At 46.2% G+C, this 26,012-nt stretch overlaps 1 protein-coding gene and 1 pseudogene across 3 annotated transcripts in view; one reads left to right on the forward strand and one right to left on the reverse strand.

Annotated features, from left to right (window-relative positions):
- DCAF8 (DDB1 and CUL4 associated factor 8) overlaps window positions 1–26,012 on the forward strand; it is a 41,782-nt gene that overhangs the window by 5,561 nt on the left and 10,209 nt on the right. For all 3 annotated transcript variants that reach the window (XM_030303388.2, XM_030303387.2, XM_030303389.2), the window contains exons 3-7: window positions 7,941–8,015; window positions 10,611–11,284; window positions 12,219–12,359; window positions 13,860–13,954; window positions 18,923–19,033. In XM_030303388.2, the coding sequence (XP_030159248.1) occupies window positions 7,967–8,015; window positions 10,611–11,284; window positions 12,219–12,359; window positions 13,860–13,954; window positions 18,923–19,033 (1,070 nt within the window). In that variant the 5' untranslated portion in view covers window positions 7,941–7,966. The remainder of the gene's footprint in view (window positions 1–7,940; window positions 8,016–10,610; window positions 11,285–12,218; window positions 12,360–13,859; window positions 13,955–18,922; window positions 19,034–26,012) is intronic.
- LOC115505676 lies at window positions 21,843–22,272 on the reverse strand (annotated as a pseudogene).

The raw sequence follows: 26,012 nt of genomic DNA on the forward strand, positions 1-26,012 counted from the left end.
TCACCTGTGAGGATTGCTTTGAGGTCCTCATCTTGGCCGTCCGATGAGCCTTCAAGAGGGAGAAGAACTCAGAGAGAGGCACCTGGGTATATTGCTTTACCTGTAGTTCGTAGAGCATGGATGCGCTCGAGAGCTATTGGCAGATCTCTGAGTCTTTAAAAGGTCAATGAGAACAGGTAAACAGATTTCCTAGACTTAGAACCGTGTTCTCATTTGTGTACAGTGTTTGGAAGATCATTGCTGGGTGGTGAAGACGCCCAGGCTTCTCTAGGAAATGTGGTCTGGAACCAGAAATGAGAAGCCAGAAAGAAAATACACGTACCTCCCAGGTACAGATAAGCTCTTTGCAAACATGTCTTTAATTCTCTAAACCAGCTTCTGCAGGGTAATGGTATCGTCCCGTTTTATAGGAGGAGAAACAAACGTAAAAGTGAGTGGTAGAGGCAGAGTCAGACCCAGGTCCGACTGACACCAGAAACCCTTCTGTTCTACCAGATTCTGTCTTTAAAAACCGGGCTCTTCAGTGCCGAGTGATGAAGCAAATGAGCTCAAAGGAAGAATTCGGTGTTTCTTATAAGAGCGTATCTAAAGAATAAAAGGTCTGTCCACATGACTGCATAAATAAAAACATTTCTGGGGCGCCTGGGTGGTTCAATCGGTTAAGCGTCCGACTTCGGTTCAGGTCACCATCTCGCGGTTTGTGGGTTCGAGCCCCACGTCGGGCTCTGCCGACAGCTCGGAGCCTGGAGCCCACTTCCGATCCGGTGTCTCCTTCTTTCTGTGCCCCTCCCCTGCTCACGCTCTTTCTCTCTCAAAAGTAAACATTAAAAAAATTAAAAAAAAATACTGAATTGTTTAAACATGGGTCTCAGGCGATGATTGATTGGTAGACTGATAAATTTTTTCAGGAAATAACTTTAATGGACTCAACTGAAGAGATAACTGAGTCCTTTTATGATCCTTGAAGAGGGAGGAAATGACATTCTCCCTTCATATCTGAGGTAATTCCATGGACAGCTTCTCTGACTCTTCGAGCCTTTTCTCAGTACGCGTCTTTCTGGGCTTCTCTGTAGCATTTGAAATGGGAATTCCCTCTTTCTCCCTCTCTCTCTACATGGACCGTCCCCACCTTCTTGAAACCTTTTTATCTCTTGACTTCCAAGACACCTAGCACTCCTTATTCCTTCCGCTCTCCTGAGCATTTTCCTGCCTCCCTCTTACTTCTTTCTCTAGGGGTAGATGTTAACCCGGGATTGTTTCCTCGGACTCTCTCACCTTTCTCGGGTACATACGTTTTTGTTGTTGAGTGAGGTAAAGTTTATAAGGTAGTTGATTTTGAAGCTTCTCCGTGTAAGTCGTTCCCAAGTCTGTATCTGTGACCCCGATTTCTCAAATTTCAGACCTACACTTGTTTTCTGCTACCTTCCTGACGTGTCGACTTGGATTTTAAACATAAAATCAAATTCATCTCTTCTCCCACATGCCAGCTTCTCATTTGTGGGATTGACTTCCCTTGGGCACCCAGCCTCAAGCTTGTCTTTTTGACTTTGTGAGCTTCATAACTACCATTGAGCCATCAGTTTTACCTCTACAGGGTTCTCACATCAATTCTCTTCTTTTAATGTCTTCTGCCACCAGCCTAAGACAGGTGCTCATTGCTTTTTACCTCAACAACCATGGCAGCCTTTAAACTGGTTTGTCCTTCCGTTTTTGTCCGTTTCTGTCGGTCTTATTATCCTTGACAAAATAATCTTCCTGATGCCTAACACACACACACACACACACACACACACACACACACACACCCCTACACCTCCTGCACTCCTTAACTAATCAGCTGTACCCCACCAGCCAGCCAAACCAGACTTGAACATGTTTTTCATCCTCCATGTATTTTCTCATCCTTGTCCTGGTCTTTCTCACCTTTACGCCCTGAAATCCTGTCCTTCCTTTAAAGCCCAGTTTATCTTTTTTGTAACCGTGATTGGTGCTTGGATCACTTGTATCGTAGTTGTGTACTCATTTTTCCTAATCGATGATTGGCTGCAGAGGGGATCATGACTGCCTTGTCTGTATTTGTAGCTCCTGTATTGCCTTGTACGTTGTTGTGTTAGTAGCTTGTCTGTGTGTAGATGGGCCACTGGGTGGTGCCAGAGCCCTATAATCGGGATAAGCAGGGGCAGCTCGAGTGCCGTGCAGTTAGGTTGCCTTGTGCTGTGAAGTCTGCACAACAAAAAACTGATGGACATTAACTTCCCTGATCCGGAAGCACGTATGGTCTCTTTCTGCTCCTCTGTCCAGCTTACCAGGGGAGACCGGGCAGTGTGGTCAGCCCCTCCAGGCACTTAATAGAGAGTGGCCCAGAACCTACCCCCCTGGAAACGTGGTTTATAGTATGAGTTTCAGTTTCCTTGGGGTTATCCTTTGAATTTCAGTGCGTGAGGTTGTCTGGTGAATAAACTCCATACCGATGGAGTGTGGCTGGTGGCCGGAAGGTTGGCCAGAAGTGTTTATTGTGAAGTAAAGAAATGGTAAGGTGAGGAGAAAGGATTTAAAATGAACCGTTTCAGCTTGAACTCCACAATTGGGGATGGGGAAAGTAGGACTGGTCGATTCCAGATGGACCGCAGAGCCCAGGGTAAAGAGGTAAATTAAGCCCGTGGATGGAGATTGGCCCTGAACAGCTGTCCCGTGATGGGGGTGTTGGGATGTCTGTCCTCCCAAGAGCAACCCGAGACCGTGTGGCTCTCTGGTAGGTGTTTTACCAATAATTGAAGTATTTCCTACCACTCTTTCTCAGTTTCAGAGGAAATTCTAAAACTTGCTCCAACTACGGGTGTCGGTGTAGGAGAACGGGGCCCTTGACTCGCAGAGGGAGGCGCACCACGCCAGGCACCGGGCCGCCCGGAGCGCTCCGGGCTTGTGTGTCGGTGAGCTCGGGTCTCAGTAAAGGGAGCAGTGGCGGTACCGTTTGGAGGAGTAGATGTGCCCGTTGGGCCTGAGGTGAGGTAGAACTGTCAGACCTATTTTCCTAACAAAGGAGTTAAAATGAAATTTAATTTAAGAGAAATTTGAAAAATAAAAGCAGTAAGTCTACAAAATAACAGTACAACCACTGGAACTATTTTGAATTGCTTTCGGTTCTTGATACATATAGCTGTCACCAACTAGGTGTTGGGGTCTTTTAGAAGTTTAGGCTTCATCTTGCCTATCTTGCCTTTTTTTTTTTTTTTTTTTTTTTTTTTAGTGTTTATTTGTTTTGAGAGAGAGGCAGGGGTAGGGGGGTGGGGGGGAGAGCATTCCAAGCAGGGGACATGGGGCTCAAACTCACAAACTGTGAGATCATGACCGGGGTCGGACGCTTACCTGACTGAGCCACCCGGGCACCCCTCGCTTGCCTTTAATGGTGCTGCTGGTAAGTCACAGGCAGCTTTGGTCACAGTAAAATTCCTCCCACACTTTCTTTTTCAAACAAGAAGACCTGATGTTTTGCCTTCATTTACTGTGGTGTGTTGACCACTTTAGCTGACTTGTTACTGTCACAGGCTTGAGAATTTAGTATTTAAAAAAAAAAAAATGTTTTTTTAGTGTTTATTTACTTTTGAGACAGCGAGAGACAGAGCATGAATGGGGGAGAGTTAGAGAAAGGGAGACACAGAATCCGAAGCAGGCTCCAGGCTCCAAGCTGTCAGCACAGAGCCCAATGCGGGGCCTGAACTCCAGCTGTGAGATCATGACCTGAGCTGAAGTCAGATGCTTGACCGACTGAGCCACCCAGGCGCCCCATGAGAATTTAGTATTTTTAATTTTTAATGATCGGGCTTTGTCCTTTAACATTTGCCCAACTTCTTCCCCCTGCCTCCTTTCTCTCATTCTTTTTTGTTTGGCCAAATTTATTGAGGGATCATTCACATACAGTAAAATCTATGCCTTTTTTCAGTGACCTGTTCTGTGGACTCTGACAAACGCATACTCACATAACACCACCACCCACGGTCGAGGCGGACAACAACTCCGTCGTTTCTAGAAGTCTTCTTGTGCCTGGTTGTTGTCCATTCTCCACCCCCATCCAGCAACCACTGATCTGCTGTCTGTCCCCGTAGTTTATCTTTTCTAGAATGTCCCATGAGAGGAATCCTGTTACGTAGCTGCTTGAGTCTTGCCCTTTTGACTTAGCATGACGTATTTGCGACCCATCCTCGTTGCTGTGTGTGTCAATAATCCACTCCTTTTTGTTGCTCTGTAGTAGTTTATTTTGAGAGAGAGAGAGAGAGAGAGAGAGAGAGAGAGGGAGGGAGGAAGCGTGAGTGGAGGAGGAGCAGAGAGAGAATCCCAAGCAGGCTCTGCACCGTCAGCCCAACGCAGGGCTCCAGTTCACAAACTGTGAGATCATGGCCTGAGCTGAAGTGGGACGCTTAATCGGCTGAGCCACCCAGGCACCCCCACAAAGTACTCTCGTACACTGTATTAACTGCCTCTTTGCTTGGTTTTTAGTTAATATTTTGTCATGTATTTGGTTAAAACTTTAAGGCCTTTTCCTTAAGACAGGAGAGATCTAGGTCACTGGCCTTTCTTGGGTAGAAATTAAAATGACACCTGGATCTTTTTCCCCCATCCCCCAGTAGTTTACTCTTTAACCTTCTGTTTGGCAGGGGTTATGGTTATTTTTAGAGTGTAGGCAGTAGGGCTAATCTAATTAAACTCCCCAAGCTACCTGGGACAGTGAGCTCATCAATCAGCTCCTCCGAGCTCAGATTCGTTTGTTCTGGACTGAATTTTACATGGAAATTGATCAAGGTAAAAGCAGTGGATTTGCTGGGAATGTAGTGCATTAAAAAATGAAGAAAGCAATTTATGTTTGGGTCAAGTAGGGTCCCTAACCTCTGATTATAAAAGAACCATCATCTTTGATGGCGGCGGAGACTCTAGAGTGGTTCTTATACTTGAGACCTAGGGCCCTGTCATAGCATCTTAGCCTGTTTTCAGTTGGACACTTGAGTTCCTGCCCCAGAGTTGAGATGGCGTTAAACTTCTTCATTCTGACAGAAATTTATATGATAAGAACAACAACTCCTTTGCAAAGTGATTGTATTTTATTGTCATCATTTCTTGGCTTTTTAAAAAAGTGGTCCTCCTGAGGGGGAAGGTGTGCACCCAGAGGGGTATGGAATGTGGTCCGGTGGTGTATAGAGAAAGAATGTTGGAATTTTTTTTTCCGCTACAAACATTAAATGTAATATTTAATGTGAATCGGTTAGATAACATGTATGTACATGCACGCACACATATTCGGGATTCATGGTAAAAATTTTCACCGATAGGGGTTTATAATCCGTTTTGAGACCACTGCTCCAGAGCGTCCTTCTGCAGAACGTTTAACGTAGAATTCTGCTTATCTCGACCGTCTCTGGAATTAACCACTACTGTTTTACAAAAAGAGAAAAATGAAGCCTCAGAAAGGTTAAGTAGCTCATCCAAAGTCAGAAAGGATGCTAATGGCTTACTCATGCTGCAACCCTGGACTAATTTTCAATCTACAACTAATTGTGCTAAACTCCATGGCCCCTAAGATGTGACCTTCAGAAGCTATCTGCCTTCCAACTCCGTGATTAAACAGAGTTGGCATAAGCATTCACGGGGTTGTCCCTGTTTCTGAATTTAGCAATACGTTCCGTCAGCTTTCTTCCTCACGAAGAAGATCTCATTTTGCAAGAACCGTAAGCCATTTTCCCCGAAAGACCAGCTCTGCAGCCTGGGGTTGAACCATGAGGCCCTGTCTCCCCCTCGGCAAGCTAGGAGCTCTGGCTTCTCCTGGCCCCGGAGGCCGGGAGCGCGGCTGTGTTTTCAGGCACCGACCTGAGTCTGCAGCTCAGGCCGTCTGGGCCTCTGGAGGAGTTGGTGCAGTTCGGGCTCGAGAAGGGGTCTCTGGAGCCACTTTCTTCTTTGGAGGTGGATGATGGTGAGGTGGAAAGTAGGGGCCGGTTGAGAGGTTTGCTCCTGGAGGTCAGAAACCTCAGGTCTCTCCTCAGTTGACCATCATCACCGTGTGCTTATGACCTGAGGTTTTTAATCTTAAAGTAGCACAGCTTGTTTTCCTTACCCTGCGGGACTTTTGCAGTTTAAATAGAATGGATTTCAGCCCTGGGTGGGGAAGAAGATGCTGCGAGATGCTAAAGAGTAGAAACAGGGACTGCCGCCAGGAGAGGCCGGTGCTGTGTGCAGAACGCTCACAACACGCCGCCTCCGAGCAGCAGCGGGAGGAAACCAGCCGGCCCCGCGGACCGCTCTTCGCCCGTCGTTTTCCGCGCGGCTTCACAAATCTGTGCTTTGTTGGCATTGCCTCCCAGCACCCTTCCAGGTCCTTCCCCAGACTCGGCCTTGGTCCTGCCTGTGCATTATTTCCACCCCCCGCCCTGGGCTGCGGAGCGAGCCTTGGGCAGCTGTCTCTTGGCAGGGGACACTTGCTGAAGCAACTTGGATTTCTGTAGAGGAGAGTAGGGGGTAAGGATGCGGGCGGGGCTGCTTCTGGGATAATTGTTATGGGAATGAAAGGGCTGTTGAAAGATTAGAAGCCAGTGTGCCTGGGTACGAGGACCGGAGTCATAATCATACTTTGTCTTTTACCAGTGCCTTTTGTCCAGGCACTGAAAGGGCTTCACAAAATTCTAGTCTGAATAATATTATTCTTCGCTCTTTGGAATTTGCTCGAGGTGGGAGTGAGGCTCTGTAAAAATAATGAATGTGTTATAGTGGCATAAGAGGAAAAAAAGCTAGGTACCCCGGTTCCCAGACAGAGCTTTGCCGAAAAGATAAATCTGGTGAAAGTTGGTGGAGTTAGGTGCAATAATGTTTGCTGTTTTATGAAACGGACTGAGATGGAAACGTCACCCTCTTCTTCCCCAGCTTTGTACTCGGTGACTTACTTGTAAGAGGAAGAAAGAAACCTTAGGTTCTTTCTTGGGGGCAAGGCGCTCCTTGCTCCTGAATTCTAATGCGGCTTTGCTTCTTGTCGTCCTTAGTTAATGTCTGTGCCTGTAAGTTTGAAGCTAGGCATCTGAGCAAACAAAGCCCAAGCTCTCACCCCAAGAGCTTGGTCTCTTCTGTCTCTGTTGACTTGGGTGTAAGATGATATTCAGAGTCTGGCCCTCTGCTTCATGTTATGAAGACGGTGTTTCATAAAATTTATGGACACACCTGACTGAATTTACAGCAGAAGATTCCTGCCTAGAGGGCAATGCTGAAGCTAGCTTTTTGTGTTCAGGCTCTCTGCTTGTAGTACCTGTCACTGGATATATGCCTGCTGGTTCAGGTTTTATTTCAGTTCCTTCCTTTCCATCTGAAAAATCATTGCCAGTTACTCAGGTAAAGAGATAGCAGTTGACCTCCCAAAGATACTGTCTCTTTATGGAATTTAGACATGGGGGAGGGAGGCCTGATAGGATTTTCAGCAGCTGAGAAGCCCTGTTGAGCACAGACTCAAAAAGTTTTTTTTTTTAAAGCTTTAAAAAAAAAGTTCACTTATTTTGAGAGAGAAAGCAGGAGTGGGGGAGGGGCAGAGAGAGAGAAGTAGAGAGAGAATCCCGAGCAGGCTCCGTGCTGCCAGCACAGAGCCCAGTGCGGGACTCAGTCTCACAAAACAGGAGATCATGATCTGAGCTGAAATCAAAGAGTCGGATGCTTAACCGACTGAGCCACCCAGGTGCCCCCCAAAATATTTTATTAAAGTAATCTCTACTTTAAACCCCCAACATGGGGTTTGAACTTAACCCCTATATCAAGTGAGAGTCCCATGCTCCAGGGACTGAGCCAGCCAGGCACCCCTCAAAAAGTCATTTTTATGAAAACGATAAAAGCTGTGCGTTGTTAAATCTCCTGTCCCTTTTCTCTTCTCTCCCAGACTATTTCCTAATTGTTTCCTTTTCTTCCTCTCCTAAATGCAGGCTGGCTACGGTAAACATCGCTCAAGATGTCCAGCAAAGGGAACGGCGCAGATGGCAAAACAGACTTAGCCAACGGTAAGGGGCCACCTGAGGGTCTCCTCCTCCCCCAGGGAAAGCGGAGGCCTGGAGTTCAGTGGAGGGAAGGACATCTTTCCTAAGAGTGGACCTTTCCTGCGCTGTTTTGTGTGTAGGAAACAAGGAGTTGTGGGAAGGTGCGTTTCCCCACTTGTGATGAGAGGTCTCTTTCTGCGGTAGCTTATAGTTCGATAGAGCTAGTGGACGACAGACGGGGTTACAGCCTGGACCGACTGGAGTCGGGGCTTGCTTGCTTGCTTTGTAGGGTCTTGGCAAGTGTTAAATCACTGGGTCGAGGGCAGATTTGAAGGTAGAACGTCGGGATTTTGACATGGGTTATTCAATCAGTGCTTGAACCCTGAGCCAGCTTCTTAACTGAGAAATGTCCTTCAAATGCATAGAATTGGGCAGCACAAGAGTCTAGCGTTCCTCAACACCTTGCGGGCCAGGACTACAGGCTAAATTCTAGTTGATGTGATTGGTGGAACAGTGAAGCGGAGTAAGGAAAAGTGAGATTTTTAAAAAATGCTGTGTATTGCTCCTTGTTCCCTTCTTAACGTTGCTGTTCAGTCATCTTCTTTCTGTGAAAGACAGTGGTTCAGATTTTTTGCTGGGCTTAATTGAAAAGTTCAGGGTTCTAGAGTGGTTTGGAATTTGGCTGTTAGCCAGATCGGGGATTAGCGGGCTATGGCCAGCAGACCAGATCCAGCCTGCCGCTGTTTTTGTAAAGTGTGTTGGAACACGGTCACGTCCCATTCATTCACATGGTGCTTACGGGTCCTTTTGTGCCGTAACAGCGGCATCGCGTACTTGCGACAGGGCCCTTTGTAGAAAAAATTGGCCAGCCTCTGGGCTAGATCTTGGTCATCGACTGTTAGGGTCATCTTGCTGAGCTCGCGATTTGCTCTGGCCCTTAACTTAATCTGGTAGAGCCCCCAAGTCATCTTGATTTGTTAATCATAATTTTAACAGTAAATGCTAGGATTTTCGGTGTTTACATTTTCCTTCTGCGTAGAAGCGGAAGTGTGGTATTTCGTCCTTTCTCACCACTCCCAGTTTCAAAGCCAATTGTGTGTCAGAAACCACAACTACTAATCTTTCTCAGCATCCACAGCAGTCTCAGCAAATGTAGTTCCTAGGAGAAAATTGCTGCACTTTTCCCCTTTTTCTTCCAGTTCCTGCACCACTTGTTTTCATGCTGGGATCTTAGTTGGGGTGCTTTTCTGAAAAGAGCTGTTTATGTGTCTCCCAGCCTTCTGTCACTGCTTGAACCAAAGTGCTTGTATTGTTCGTCTGTTTTCTGTGTTGGGTTTTGCCTCAGAGTTCGTTGTGAAGGGGTTCCGTTGCCGCAAAGATTTTTAGAAATTGCCGCTCTGCTCCAGGTGACTAAGCGGTCAGGCACTGCTTTGAACCCTTTAAACGTCATTGTGGGGTTGGATAGCTCATACCAGAGTCGCCCATCGCTGGTCTGCTTCTCCTAACAGCCTTCACTTCTGGTAAGGTAAAATTTGGCATCATCAGGAAAGGAGGCCGTGAACAGTGTTCAGAATCCTCATTCCCTCCTTCCTTTCTTCACACCTCGGCTTCAGTGTGGAAGCTGTGGCCGTATTGGCTCTAGCACATTGCCAGGGTGCTCGCTGAAATAAGATCTGGCTGTTGTTGGGAGAATGCAGTGTCTCATTGTCAGGGGTTAGATTGCTCCAAGTGGCCCAGTTCTTTTACGGCCACCAGCATGGCAGACTGAAAAACGTGGTGAACTTCCCTTCCCGGGTGCCACTCTGGTAGCGTTGCTTGTCATCAGTTTTGCGTGTGCTTCCTGGTAAAACTCTACCTCAGGGTAGAGTTCCAATAACTAGATGTAGTGTTAACGTTATTGAATTAATGGAAGTTATTAGAACACATTTATTAGCAAACAGCGAACCAGGAACCCAGGACCGCAGTTACCGCATGTCCCTTCTACCTCCTTCTGGATTCTTAGTGGACTTTAAGACCTCAAGGGAAGAAACTGGGATTTAGGAGGTGGGAGGTGGTGGTACTTCCTTGAAGTAGGAAATTGTTCTTCTCTACCCCCACTGTCAGAATGATTTTAATCTGTTGTTTTCTGCCTTCCTCTAAGAAGATGGAGGTGCCAGCTGTTGCTGGGAATGGCTGTTCTTTTTTTTTTTTTTTTTTTTTTTCCCTATTTGACTTAATTGTTTGCTGTGCTTAATAGACGTGTGTCCAGCAGAACAGAGCTTAAGGTAGTTGTATCGGATGTACTTGGACTCCACCTGGCTGTGCTTTGCTAGAGAGAGGCGGTGGGGGCGGGGGGAGTTATCAGACTCTTGGGCTGCCCTGTGGGTCTTCACTTGGGTTGAAGCACCTTTGTTTGCCTGTGGCTTTGATCTTAATCTTTCCAGTTTCTTGTCCTGTACGAGACACCCCCCTCAGAAGGTAGTATTTATGGTAAGCACTTGAACAAAAGCACGTCGACCAGAGTTGGTTTCTGGATCTTTGGGCGTGATGATTTCTTGGACCGAGGAGGGAACATCCTTCTGATCACTCTCCCGTTTCCTTGTTTTCCCCCTCGCCCGCCCATTCCTCACTACCATGCAGGAAGCCTGTCTAGCAGTCCAGAGGAGATGTCTGGCGCTGAGGAGGGGAGGGAGACATCCTCAGGCATTGAAGTGGAAGCCTCAGACCTGAGCTTGAGCTTGACTGGGGATGATGGTGGCCCCAACCGTGCCAGCACAGGAAGCCGGGGTACAGATACGGAGAGCTCAGGTGAAGACAAGGACTCTGACAGCATGGAAGACACTGGCCATTACTCCATCAACGACGAAAACCAAGTCCATGACCGCTCAGAGGAAGAAGAGGAAGAAGAGGAGGAGGAGGAGGAAGCGCACCCTCGGCGCCGTGTCCAGCGGAAGCGGGCCAACCGTGACCAGGACTCATCAGATGATGAGCGGGCCCTGGAGGACTGGGTGTCTTCGGAGACATCCGCCCTGCCTCGACCTCGGTGGCAAGCCCTTCCTGCCCTTCGGGAGCGGGAGCTGGGTTCTAGCGCCCGCTTTGTCTATGAGGCTTGCGGAGCAAGAGTCTTTGTGCAGCGTTTCCGCCTGCAGCATGGGCTCGAGGGCCATACTGGTTGTGTCAACACCCTGCACTTTAACCAGCGCGGCACCTGGCTGGCCAGTGGCAGCGATGACCTGAAAGTGGTGGTTTGGGACTGGGTGCGGCGGCAGCCAGTGCTGGACTTTGAGAGCGGCCACAAAAGCAATGTCTTCCAGGTGAGGCAAGGGAGCAGGACGGCCACTGGGAAAGTCAGGCAGGAGTTAGACAAGCCTGAGGTGCTTGGAGCGGGAGCAGACAGTGAGTCTGGACTGGCCTCAGGGCTCAGTCCTGCCGTGGCTCCCTTGATCACTTAGAGGAGTTAAATACGCTGAAAGAGCCATGACCGCCTTTCATTCTTCCCAAGCCTGGTGGCGGTCAGAAGCCTCGTTATAGGTCGGGTGCTTGGAAGTCATCAGGAAGGTACTCAGGGGACCCTGATAGAAGGCATGCATCTAAGAGCAGAGGCTCTTGAGCCAGACGGGGTTCCCATCCTGGCCCTGCCCCCTCGCTAGCTTTGTGATCTTGGGCAAATTCTGTAATCTCCGGCTTCAGTTTGTGTATCTGTAACGTGGAGCTAGTAACAGGATCGTGAGGATTAATACGGAAGCTGAGCAGTCTAGAATCCTGTCTTGTACTTAATAAACGTTTGATGAATATCTGTTAGTATTGTCCTTCTCGTTTACTCATCAGCCCCTCCATCATACTGCAACTAGCATTGATTCCTGGGTGGGAGCTCTTCTGCGGAGAGAAGGCACTGGTTGCCTTTGTAACAAGTTTCCCTTTGCTTCCTGAATCAAGATAGACTTTGCTCCTCTTTTCCTTACGGTTCTCCCCTCGTAGGCGTAGCCCTAGTTCACCTGAGCACTAATCCTGTGCCAGTTCAGCCTTCCAGAGTCACCTGCAATGCCGTCTTCTATCAGAAAGTTTTCCTCCCTCTTCTTTAACTCTTGGAAGAAACGGGATTTGAGCCAAGGGTATAAGGCTAGGAGAGCCAAGTTTCCAACCGTTGCCCAACAGAAGGGATGGGGTGGGGCCGTTATCCCGTGTTTCCCTCTCAGATTCACCTCCTCAATTTCTTTTGTGTATCCCTTTTTGTCATTAACGTTCCAGGCCAAGTTCCTTCCTAACAGCGGTGACTCCACCCTGGCCATGTGTGCCCGTGACGGGCAGGTGCGGGTAGCAGAGCTGTCTGCCACACAGTGTTGCAAGAACACGAAGCGTGTGGCCCAGCACAAGGGAGCGTCCCACAAGGTAAGCAAGCTCTCGCCCCCACGGTTGTGTGGTCCAGCTCCTCAGCCCCGGATCTCAGCCAAGGCCTTCGTAGATCTCTGCCCATTGTGTCCCTTCTGTTGTGGACACCTGCCTCACTTCTCTCCGTCCTAAAATTTGTAGCTGGAAAGGGAGAAAAAGCAGCCACAGCCACCCTAAACTTCTTGGAAGGCAAGTGTTTGAGAGCTCTCTGGATTTTGCACGTGTGGCATTCAGTTGATGAAGCCGAAGCCGACCCACGGTTGCTTTGGAAATCCTTGAGGTCTCCTGCGGCTTCCAAACTTCTTAAATCTACTTTGATTGTATCTAGAACATCTTAACGGCGCCAAAGCCCTAGTGGTCGGCTCTTTGCATGTGAGAGCACCAACTTTTTGCCCAGGTCTCAGGGCACAGACAGCACTATTTCTGGAAGCCCTATTTAGAACTGGGAACATAGGACAGACAGTCATGGGGGCAGCCAGTGAGGAGCTGCGAGCTGCCTAGTCTCAGAGTGGTCATACTGTGGGAGGAGAGTGGCCCGCTTTTACAAACCCTAAGCTAATGGGTATCCTTTTCTAGCCCAAATGGCTCGGAAAATATGAAAATTACCTATTTCTTTGATTCTTAAGCCTACCCCAAACCTGCTAGTTAGCTAATTTTTAGAACTACGATGTAAGAGAGTGACACTTGGGCACCATTTTTCTGCCCACCCGAGAGTGGAATTGATTTTGAGAATGAACCTTAATGGCTGACGTTTTTCTTTGGTATTGTTACTCAGATCCCTTGAGGACTTAGTTGAAAAAGCAAAACTCCTGTTCTCTTGACTTGTATGGGATCAACAAGCTCTAACTAATTCACACACAACAAGAGAGAATGGGTTTATTAGTTCTTTTCCTGGGGTTTTATAACAAAACAGCTAGGCAGGTTTCTCGCTTAGGTATTTAGTTAGTTAGTTAGCTATGGGACAGAGGGCACAAATGAGTGAGGGGCAGAGAAAGAGAAAGAGAGAAGTTGGGTCTCACCTGGGGCTTGTGTTTTACCCAAAGCAGGGCTCATGCTCACCCGAAGCAGGGCTTGAGCTCACCAGATGTGGAACTAGAACTCATGAACTGTGAGATCATGACCTGAGCCCAAGTCAGATGCTTAACGACTGAGCCACCCAGGCGCCCTCTTGAGATATTTAAAATGCAGTCCTTCCCGGGGTGCCTGGGTGGCTCAGTCAGTTAAGCATCCGACTTCGGCTCAAGGGTCATGATCTCACAGTTCATGAGTTGGAGCCCCCCATCAGGCCCTCTGCTGTCAGCATGGAGCCCACTTCAATCCCCCATCTCCCTCTCTCTCTCTGCCCCCCCCCCACTTGTGCACGCGCACACACACTGTCTCTATTAAGAGTAAATATTAAATAGTAAATAAAATGCAGTCCTTCTTAAAGATAAAGGAATAAACTAGATGGCCCTGATTCTAATCTGTAGAAACCTCATCCTTTCTTTTTTTCTCCTTCAGTTGGCCCTGGAACCGGACTCTCCCTGTACGTTCCTGTCTGCAGGTGAAGACGCCGTTGTTTTCACCATTGACCTCAGACAAGACCGGCCAGCTTCGTAAGTGTAGCAGTAGATATTTTTACATCACTGGACCTCTTGGCCTTGAAAGTACCCTACGTGTCCTAGGTAATACCCACCTCTCCGGTCAGTCCCCAGAGTCCCTCTGTGCCTATGCTAAGAAGCAGATTGAGGTTTAGGGCAATTCCTCACTTCTTTGTTGTTGTTTGTCTGTTTCTCAGCAGTGTAGCACTGTTCATGTGTACTTTTATTTCCAGAACGAGATTCAGTCATCTTACGTGTGAGCTTGAATAACTTGTTGATCTCCTCTCCGTTCACTTGGGTGCCACTCAGCTCACCTACAGGAAGCACATCACCCTGCAGGGCAGCTGAGAGATACGGTCCTATGTAGTTTTCAGTTATTTATAGAAACATGTAAACAAATGATAAATCTTGAACAAAAATATTGGTAGCTATAATAGAGTTCTGTCTTATCACAGCTCATTTATACATGAATTTGAGACTCGTGATTAATGATTAAACCCTTATCAGCTATGTGATCTCATAGAAGGAACATAGCATCTTGCTTGGATCTGGACAGACCTGGGTCAGATTACGACTCAGGCACTACTAGTTACGACCTATCTGACTTTTCTGAACCTCAGTTTCTTCTGTCTGACTTTGGGCATAATCAGTATATCTTACTCTCTTGTCTCTGAGGGTTATTGATAAAGGTGCTTGAAGCCCCAGCGTAGTGTCTGGCACTGTGTTTGGAACTGATTATATTATGGCTACTAATTATTTTACTGTGTTAAAATTTTAGTTCTTATAATAAACAAGTACATCTTGTTTAAAAATTTCAAATAATAAAGTATGTGGGCAAAATGTATATGATTCTTCATGCACATCTCCCCCACCCCCACTTTTCTAGCTATTGGTAACCGTTGTTAAAAATTTTGGAATACCTTTCCAATCCTTTTTTATACTTTTATGTATCTTAATATATACATATATGTTTCACCCATGTATATATATACGTACATACACGTAGGACTCTGCAATTTGCTTTTTTCATGTTATAATGTGTTTTTGGAGTTCTTTCTACATCAGACCATAAAGGTCTACTTTACAGCATTGGTGTAATACAGTTTATTTAATTGCTACCTTGTTGATGGATTATCTAGATTTTTTTATTGTCTTGTTCGTCTTAAAAATCATAAGACGGGTGCTTGGCTGGCTCACTCAGTAGAACATGGGACTTTTTTTTTTTAATGTTTATTTTGAGAGAGTGTGCACGCGCACGCGCGCACACACACACACACACACAGACACACACACACACAAGAGCTGGGGAGGGGCAGAGAGGGAGAGAGAGAGAGAGAGAATCCCAAGCAGTCTCCACGCTGTCAGCACAGAGCCCAACTCTGTCAGCACATGAGCCGAATTCACGAATGTGAGATCATGACCTGAGCCAAAACTAAGAGTCAGACATCTAACGGACTAAACCACCCAGGCGCCCCTAGGGAATATAATCTTAAGGCTGATTATTATTAGACTTATTTTTATTTTATTTTTTCTTTCTTTTTATTTATCTTTTTAAGTAAGCTCTATGCCCACCATGGAGCTTGAACTCCCGACCCCAAGATCAAGTCATACGCTCTCCCGACTGAGCCAGTCAGGCACTCCAGACTTTTATTTTTAGAAAGGTCACTATAGAAAATGTTGTCTAGAAAGTGGAAGAATTTAAAAAATGTTTTAGGCTTGTAGAAAGGATGTACTGTACTTCTATAAACCTTCAAGAGAATGAAGATTGGGAGATCATAGGTTTTACTGGAAGGTGAACAGGCCTGGGTGACAACAGATCTACCTTCTAGACTAGCTTGCAGTTGTTTAGTTGTGAGGAAATAAATTAATTTCTTGATCTGCATGTTTGTGGTTTTCATTTTAAAGTTCCAGAGTAGGGGCAGGGGGAGAAACGCAGAGGTGAAGGAAATGGGCTGAGTTTGTTCGGTCTGCTCTGGTAGAGAGCTGTGAGGCAGGTGGGAGAGAGCTTATCCTGTGCGTCAGGTCCTAGGAAAACCACTGTGAGGCCACAAGGAGTTGGGAGCCCAGTACTGGGCAGAACAGATGAGTGTGTTAGCTTACTGGATTTGGAATGAAATGATGTACACGGTGGCTCTGGTGTGAGCAGTGATAGATGGGGAATGTAGGAGAAACTTCACGTAGGAGCAGGCCCAGATTCTGGATTTGGGGAATCAGGGACTGTGAGTTTTCAAAAAGTTTTTGCTTTAAGGATTGAAATAGTAGCGGAAAGCTTGACTGAGGTGGGGAGCTTGAATGGCTGGAAAATCCAAGCTATTCTTAAGTTTAAGCTGGTACGTGAACATCCACTTACATCAGAGACGTTTTTGTGTGAAGCTGGCGTAAGGGGAACTTTTACATATTTATGATAGCTGCGTCTCTGGAAGCTGGTGGTATTGGCCAACCTCTTAGGAAAAGAGTTGGCTTTGGAGCTGTGGATGGGATATTCGTTTAGCCAGTGGCAGCCAGTTTGAGATCTTCTTCAAAGGAATTCTTTGGCCTGACTTGTAATTATTTTCCTTTTTTTTTAATTTTTTTGCTGGAACATACCTGCTTACTAAAAAAACTGCAAATTTTATAGCGAAACTTAGTAAATTTGTTTCCTGTGTTTTCGTGTGCTGCCTCCTCCTAATGTGAAAAACATTTTTCCCCCTGCTGCCATTGCGATTAATCATTGAAACAATTTTTTTTTTAAGTTTTTATTTAAGTAATCTCTACACCCAACATGAGACTTGAACTCACGACCCCAAAATCAAGAGTTGCATGCTCTTTCGACTGAGCCAGCCGGGTACAAGATTAATCATTTTTATAGCACATCTGCTAGTTCCCCAGAGGGCCCAAGGTACTCTGCATTTATCCACCGGGAGAGAGAATTCTTTGTTTCAGGTGAATAAAGTGAAGCATTAGAAAGATTGAGTTCTGTCAGGATTACAGGACAGTGAAGCCCTATTTCATAATCTGTCCCTTTTTTTTTTTTTTTTTAAGTTTATTTATTTTGAGGTGGGGAGAGACAGAGAGAGAGGCAGAGAGAGACTCCAGCTCGCACCCAGAGAGCCCCATGTGGGGTTCAAACTCCCAAACTGTGAGATCAGGACATGAATTGAAGTCAAAAGTCGAAAGCTTAACCAACTGAGCCACCCACGTGTCCCCAGGTTTCTTCCTTTTGCTTCCACGTGGTCACCTTTATATTTGTCTGACCCTCTCCTTCTGAAGGTCCAAACTGCTGAGAAAATGGAATGGTCCTGTGAAAAGCAGCATCTGCTCGTTCTCCCTGTCTACAGCCCGATTAGACGGGGCACCCGGGTGGCTCGGTCGGTTAAGCGTCCAGCTCTTGATCTTGGCTCAGGTCATGATCTCTTGCTTCATGAGTTTGAACCCTGTGATGGGCTCTGAGCTGACAGTGCATAGCCTGCTTGGGATTCCTTCTCCTCCCCGCCCCCGTCCACTTGCGTGCTCTCTTTCAAAAAAACAAAAACAAATGATTAGAGCTGTCTCTTCTCCACTGCTGGTTTTATTCCTTAAACTCTTTTTGGAGTGTTTTCTACCTTGTGTTTTTGAGGGTTGTGTATGTGTGTGTATTTCCTAATGACATTCATTTTTCATGATTTCCATCTACTGTTTTAATGAAAGGTTACAGAGATTTTAAAATCAAGTAAAATCTCTCCACTTTGCTTAGCGCATTTCTAGGCTGGAGTGACTTTGACCAGGCAGAGAGGATGCTAAAATCATTTCTTTACCAAGAAACTCGTTGTCATGGTTATATTTCTTTCAGTTTCCATAGCAACAAGATGAGCAAAAGTCTAGAATTAAAAACGAAAGCTAGAACCCAGCCCTTTCCTTCCCAGTCTTTCATTTCCTGTAAATTTACTAACCTCTGTGATGTCACATTTGACTGGCTGGACGCTTAGACCTGGGAAGCCGTAGTGCCACCTTCAAGCTGGGACCGAATAGAATTATTTAGTCCGAGTCTTCTGGCTACAGCTTCAGAATTTTAGAGAGTTTCCTCAGGACCCCAGTACCCTCCTAAGGACTGCCTTTTGTGGTACAATCAGAGGAGTAATTTAGAGAGGATTAGCCAGCCTTGTAGACAGCTGTCTTCTTAGGAATCTCCTCTCCTAGCTCGCTTCGGGTAAAGGAAGAATGCTGGTTTCCTCCGGGCTGTCCCTGTGCCAGGAAACTGTGGCTTGTCAGTCTTCAGTGTGCATGTTTAGAGCTGGGTTGTGACACTTCTGTGGAATCCGGGAGACAGATTTAACCCTAAGGTCCCTTCTGGCCACTGTTTTCATGATTGGTCCTCTTGCTGACTGCTCCCAGATGATTGGGAGGGTGTTTTTATCTAGGACGGGAAGGTATGGGCAGGGTCGTCATGTTGGGCTCCAGCTAAACTGACACCACCTGGGGAGCAGTACTTTTGCGTACGTGTACCTTACATGTCTTGGGGAACACCGGAAAATGACTTCACTACACATTTGTTTTTCCATTCCTCAAAGTAGCATTTATTAAATATACGTGGAAGTGATTTTGTCTTGTTCTTGTTCCAGTGTTCAAAACTAACAAAACCACTTTTTCCGTTTCTAAGTTTTTATTTATTTATTTATTTATTTAGAGAGAACATGCACAAACATGTGAGTGGGGGCGGGGGAGGGGGAGAGAGAGAGAGAGAGAAAGAGAGAGAAAGAAAGAATCCCAAGCAGGCTCGTCGCTGTCAGCTCAGCGCCTATCACCGGACTTGAACTCATGAATCGTGAGATCATAACCTGAGCAGAAATCAAGGGTCAAATGCTTAACCGACTGAGCCTCCTGGTGCCCCAAGACCACTTTTTTCTTTCTTTCTCAATCAGAATCTGGTTTCTTCGTAGCTTTGTCTGCATTACTCTCTGCTCTCTCTTGCCATGACCATCTGGGTATTTTCGAGAATATAACTTTTCTACTTTTCTACTCTTAAAGGAAACTGGTGGTGACAAAAGAGAAGGAGAAGAAAGTGGGGCTCTATACGATCTATGTGAATCCTGCCAACACCCACCAGTTTGCAGTGGGTGGACGAGATCAGTTTGTAAGGTGAGTCTGGCTCCTTTGTGTCTCTGAGGAGTCTGAGACTTGACGCATTGGCTGCCGCCAGGTGTCTCTTGTGGGAATGTGTGAATGGCCTAGGAATCCATTGCCCGCCATCTTGAGTTTTTTATCGTCTTCCAAAGAGTTTAAGCTCCTTCTGAGGCATTCTGTTCCCTAATGTAACAGTCCTGATGTGGGGGGTGGGGGGTAGCTTACCATATTATAGAGATGATCAAGTTTTAAAGAAGTTTGATAAATTGGCCAAGGTCCCTACAGAGCAGCTGAGACATAAACCCAGGTTTACTAGCAAATCCTCTATTGGTAAATATTTTCCACCATTTTTCATGTATAAGTTAACATGTACTAAAAATTTTGAATGGTTTCACATACAGATCTGAGTGGGAGTTCTCACTGTGAACTCAGGGTTTTTGACTCCCACCGTCACGAACCAGTTTTCTTTTTTCATAGTGATACCTTCGTCACTGGGAACATTTGCTATAACCCTTGCTGTTGAGGCCCATCCTAAGGAAAACCAGACTTCAGAGATTCAGTGCTCACGTGCACCACTTAGCTTCCTTCTAGCCCTTCGTCACAAACTTAGTCACGTCACAAAACCCCTACCCAGTTGGCCTGCGTGAACTATATTTCTGTGGCTATACCATCCCCCTTTGCTGAGTGATCATCAGTTTAAAAGGGAGGAGACAGGATCACTAGGAAAATAAATGACTTTTTGCTTTCCTGGTGGTGGGTGGAAAGCATTATCTTCCTTTTTCAACGAAAACTCATTTTTATAACTGTATTCTGAAATTAATTTCATTGATAAGTGTCTTGGGGATAGATTCAGTTTTTAGAAATGCATGAGAGATGACCTTCCCTTGTTCAAGAATCCTGCCACAGGAGAATTGGGCAACTTTGTTACTCTCTACTTCCTGTTTCCCTTGCTTTTCAAATTCCTGTCCTTTATTCACCAATAACAGATACATAGTGGTAGTTTTTGTTTTGTTTTGTTTTTTAAATAAGAAGCAGTTGATCAACAGGGGTTGGAGTTGTCAGAACGACCAGGTGGTGCCTCCTGCAAATAGGGCATTTACGGAAATTCCTGATTTGGATTTCCTGCCTAGAGTCCTGGATTGCTTGAAAAGTCCGTGTCTGTAGATAATTCATCCACTGGTCCTTGATGTTTGGAGGAGACTGAAGCAGTTGGCTTTATTGAGAACTGCAGTGGATAATGCCTTAATCCAAAGCTAATACTTGGCCATAGTTAGAGTAAAGCTGGAAATCAGTTTTAGCATTTCAGCACAAGGGGAAATACTTCGATTTTCTGTTTCTTACCAGCTTCGGTATCCCCTGTCCCTTTGTACACCCCAGATTCTGAGGAGATACAGGCTGTTTACTTGGCAGAAGCCTGTGTGGGTTTTGAGGCCCCCTGACCCTGTGCCAGCAGATGGCCCTTGGGGCATCCCAGCTCTTCTCTGACGTTAGGGTCATCCCCAGTTTGTCTGGCACCTCTTCGGTTCAGCCAGGTGAATGTTTTGGGATTTCCCCATCAGAGCTCACCTTTTCGGTACAAATTTGAAAGTATCGTTACTGGATAGTTTACATCATACGCCAGTAGCTTTCATTCCTAGCCTAAAGGAATTCCTTCAAGGGAACACGGAGAAATAGCTTACTCATCCTCAAGGCCTTTGCATCATGAATACAGAATTTTGTTTTAGTGTCGTGAGGGAGCGTTGAAAGGAAGCCTAGAGAGACATGCTTTTTGGTCTGTGAGCCCAAAAAGGTGGGGGAAGGAGGGGAAAGAAGGGAAAAAGTAGGCAAATGGAGATGGTGGAGGTGTGAGTGCCTCCTGCTAAATCTTGTTTGGGTTGGCTAACGAATCGAAAGGCGTGAAGAAGAGGAGAATGTATCAGATGAATGAATCCTGTGGTGGTTGGTGGACAGGTAAATATATTGGTAAAGGACTTGGAGTGGGTAGATGGTCCCTTTGCTTCCCTGTCCTTGGGCTGATCTTCACAAAACAGAGAACACTAGATTTCCGGCAGGTGGCGGGGAAGAGGAGGTGAGGCGGGAAGAGAGAGGCTATAACGTGACAAGTTGGTGGGTACCTGGAGGAGCGTGGAGGGAGGTAACATAAGGGTGCTGGGTGCTGAGGTCATGCCGAAGCCACTCTTTATCTGATTTAAAATGTGAAGGGCATAGAAAGACTCTCTGCCGCGGAGATGTCACTTCTTCCCAACTGGATCTGCTGATTTGGTGCAGTTCTAATCAACATCCCAGCAAGTTATTCTGTGGATAGTGACGAACCCTTTCTAAAGTTTATACAGAGAGGCAGGAGACCCGTAACAGTCAACACGGTGTCGAAGGGCAAGAACGAAGCTGGAGGACTGACGCTACCCGATCTCAAGACTCACAGTAATGAAGATGGCGTAGTTCTGGCAAAACAACAGACGGACAGATCGGTGGGCTAGACCAGAGAGCCCAAAAGTAGACCTGTGTGAGTGTGGTCCCCTTACCTCTGACAAAGGAGTGTAGGCAGTCCAGTGGAGCAGAAGTAACCTCTTCCACAGATGGTACTGAGACAGCTGGGCATCCACGTGTGGAAAAAAAGGGAATCTAGGCACACGCCTTGCACCCTTCACAAAAACTGACTCGGGTGGATCATAGACCTACCAGTAAAACCCCAAACTATGAAACTCTTAGGTGATCACGTAGGACAAAACCCAGATGACCTTGCTGGGGTATGGTGATGCCTTTTTACTTCAATTTTGACTTAATAAGTTTTTATTGTCTAAAACGTACAATTGGTGGGATCTATTCATGCGTCTTCACCAGCGGCTGGGGCATCTCCGTCCTTGGTGTTCCTGGTGTAAATAGCTTGAGCTCTGTACTTTGAAACCAGTTTGATAAATCCTTCGCTAAGGGGCTCCTGAGGGGCTGCCTCGGCCAGAAAACCTCAAATCCCCGGTGTCTCAGGACGGACAACAGCTAGAGTCTGAGCTTATGGTTAGGAACGGCCTTCTGGAGTTTGTCATGAGTTGCTTTGTCAAACAAGACCAGGTTATGGAGCTTGTCCCAAACTTTGCCTTTGGACACTTCTTTTTGGCCTGGCCCCCAGATTTGTTCACTGGGCCTTTGTCTTTTTTGGCCAACTTTTTGGCATCTTTCTTCTTCCCGTCGTCCTTGGGTGGCATTGCAGAGCTCAGAGAGCAGCGGGCACCACCGCGGGCCTTGCTGAGATGTTGGACCAAAAGTGGTGACGCCTTTTCAGATACGACACCAGAGACACAGTTTGTGAAAGAAACAGTTGATAAGATGGACTTTATTAAAATGAAAAACTTGGGGCGCCTGGGTGGCGCAGTCGGTTAAGCGTCCGACTTCAGCCAGGTCACGATCTCGCGGTCCGTGAGTTCGAGCCCCGCGTCGGGCTCTGGGCTGACGGCTCGGAGCCTGGAGCCTGTTTCCGATTCTGTGTCTCCCTCTCTCTCTGCCCCTCCCCCGTTCGTGCTCTGTCTCTCTCTCTGTCCCAAAAATAAATAAAAACGTTGAAAAAAAAAAAAAAATTTAAAATGAAAAACTTCTGCTCTGTAAAAGACACTGTCGAAGAGAATTAGAAAACAAGCCACAGATTGGGATTAAATATTTGCAAAAGACCTGAGAAAAGACCGTTGTTTAAAATACATAAAGAACTTTTAAAACTCAACGATAAGAAAACAGCTCAAAAAAAAAAAAATGGGTCAGAGACCTTAACAGACGCCTCACTGAAGAAGGTATATAGGTGGCAAGTAAATACATAAAAAGGTGTTCCACCTCTGTGTCGTCGGGAAAATACTTATTAAGCAACGAGAGACTGCTACAGAACACGGACCACAGCAACTGCTGGCAGGTATGTGGAGCCGCGGGAACCCTAACAATTGCTGGGAATGCAAAACGGTACAGCCACGTTGGAAGACAGTGTGATCGTTTCTCATAGAACTCAACATGCTGTTCGTTTGATCCAGCAGCCATGCTTCTTGGTATTTATCCAGAGGAGCCGAAAACTTCTGTCCACAACGACACCTGTACACGACGTGCATCGCAGCTTTATTCATCATTACCCAAACTTGGGAACAACCAAGGTGTCCCTCAGTGGGTGAATGCATAAACTGGGACATCCAGATAATGGGATGGGATTCAGTGCTAAAAACGAAATGAGCTAACGAGGCACAGAAAGACATGGAGGGACATGAAATGCATATTACTAAGTAAAAAAAAAAAAAAACCAATCTGAAAAGGCTACATACTATGCGATCCCAGCAACATGATATTCAGGAAAAGGCAGTAAACTATGAGGACAGTAAAAATACTAGTGGTTGTTACGGGAGAGGCGAGAAGAACAGGCAGAGCACAGAGGATTTTGGGGACAGTGACAGCGCTCTGTATGATACCATATTGATGGGTAGGTGTCATCATCCATCTGTCCAAACCTGTAGAAAGGACCACGTCAAGAGCGAGCCCTCAGGTAAACTGTGGACTTTGGGCGATCATGATGTGTGGGTGTAGCTTCATCCTTGGTAAGAGCAAACACAAACCACTCTGGTGGGTGTTGTTGATAATGGTGGGGATCACGCTCACGTGTGGACAGAGAGTGTATGAGAAATCTCTGTCAGCTCTCTCAACTTGACTGTGAGCCTGGGACTGCTCTAAAAAAATAAAGTCTCTGCCATTTGAAATTTCTTCCTGTCCTATGCTCAGAAAATAAGGGAAAAATTCGTATTCATCTTTGTATCGGCGCTGTCTGGCTCAGTAATTGACAAGCTACACTGCCTGTTTTTTTCCTAAGTAAAGTTTTATTGGAGCACAGCCCTGGCTGTTCATCTACGTGTTATCCAAGGCTGCTTTTATGCTACAGTGGCAGAGTTCAGTAGTTGTATCAAGGACCAGGTGGCTTGTCAGCTTAAAATATTCACTATCTTGCCATTTAAGAAAAAGTTTACCAACCCCTAGTCTAGCTTCACAGCTAGAATATAGTAGTTTTTTTTTTTTTTTTTTTTTTAAGTTTATTTATTTTGAGAGCGGGAGCACATGCACGGGGGTGGGGTGGTGGGGTGGGGGGTGGGGGCAGAGAGAGAGAGAATCCCAAGCAGACTCCATGCTGTCAGCACAGAGCCTGACATGGGCTATCTGATCCCATGAACTGGGAGATCTGACCTGAGCCAAAAATAAAGAGTCCAATGCTTAACCGGCTGAGTGCCCCCAGGCGCCCCGCAGAATATAGTAGGTTCTTGATAAATACCGAAGAAAGGGGAAGGAATGTAAAGATTTCCTCATAAAGAGGAGGGGCAGAGCGCATTAGATACCGAGGAATACTGAATGGTCCGTATACCAAAATATTGCATATTTAAATGTGTTTTACAGGGCACCTGGGTGGCTTAGTCGGTTAAGTGTCCGACTTTGGCTCAGGTCATAATCACAGGTCGTGGGTTTGAGCCCTGCATCAGGCTCTGTGCTGACAGCTCTGAGCCTGGAGCCTGCTTTGGATTCTGTGTCTCCCTCTTTCTCTGCCCCTCCCCTGCTCATGCTCTGTCTCTGTCTCTCTCTCTCTCTCAAAAATAAATAAACATTAAAAAATAAGTAAATATGTTTTACTAATTTGCAGACTTACAAAGTTTACGATTGCTTAGTGACATTTAAGAACTGTTGGTTTAGTTTAGAGGGAAAAAATTGATTATCAGATGCTCTGTTTGTTGAAGAGTACTAATTAGCAATATAGCAGTCTCCTATTTGTGGGTTTTGTTTTTTTTTTTTTTTGATAGCTAGGGGAGGGGCAGAGAGAGAGGGAGACGCAACTAAGCAGGCTCCGCGATGTCAGCACAGAGCTGTACATGGGGCTCAAACCCACGAAATGTGAGATGGTGACCTGAGCCGAAACCAAGAACCAGACGCTTAACCAACTGAGTCACCCAGGCACCTGTCCTATTTGTCTTTTCTTTATTCGGTGTTCATTTAGCAAAGATTTCTGGGTAATTCTCAACGCAGGAGGATATTAAGCAAGAAATTGTGGAGAATAGAAGTATGTATTGATTCATTCATTTCTTCATCCAGTGTTTACTAAGCACCTGCTATGTGCTAGACACACACTTGACTAGACATACAGGGAGCATTCTGGAGAAACAGGTATGTAAGGATTAAAAATATTAAGTAACTACCCAGGATTACTCATCTACTAAGTAGCAGAGTTAGTATTTGAACTCAGATCGTACGCCTCAGATATGGTAGAAACCCTTTCACCATGCTGTTCTTTCTCACAGAGGAAATATTAAAGACAAAATTAGCGTATCAGGTAGAGGGAGCAGTGTGTGTGGAGGTGAGAGAGTAAGGTTGCGACACGGTGTCTTCAGGGAAGCATCGCTTTTTTGTTTTGTTTTTGTGTAACGTGTAGGATCTTTTGAGAAGAGATGGAGAGTTGTATGTACTAAGGAGTTTGGACTTTATTTAGTAGAAAATACAGAGTCACTGAGTAGATTTTAAGCCGGGAATCTACACAAAATACTGCATTTTGGAATGATTCTGGTGACGACATGAGCAAGGAGGTCAGAAGGATACAAATAATCTCAGTGAAACCTCTCTCTAGGTTGCGGTTTCCCTGTACAGAGGCTGGAGAGCTGAAGACCCGGCCTCTGGGGAACATGGGCATTTTAGAGAGACAGACAGACGAGCTCATGAACACCAGTAAGGGGCCGTTGGCCATCAAGGAAAGACACCGTTTGAGGGCAGGAGTGGTGAACGCTGTCGGGATGCGAGAGAGACGCCCCGAGATCCTGCTGTGGGTGGAGGCCGTCAGGTCCTGGTGACTTGAGCCAGACAAGTCTCAGTAGAGGGCTGAGGGCCGAGGCTGGACTGCAGTGGATTGAGAAGTGAATAGGGAGGAGGTGAAAACGTTGATGCAGGTTGCTCCGCTTAGTAATTTGACTACCACAGGGAAGGGCAGAAAAGGCAGCGGTGGGGC

The sequence above is a fragment of the Lynx canadensis genome, chromosome F1 (assembly GCF_007474595.2).
Source record: "Lynx canadensis isolate LIC74 chromosome F1, mLynCan4.pri.v2, whole genome shotgun sequence".
Classification (NCBI taxonomy): Eukaryota; Metazoa; Chordata; class Mammalia; order Carnivora; family Felidae; genus Lynx; species Lynx canadensis.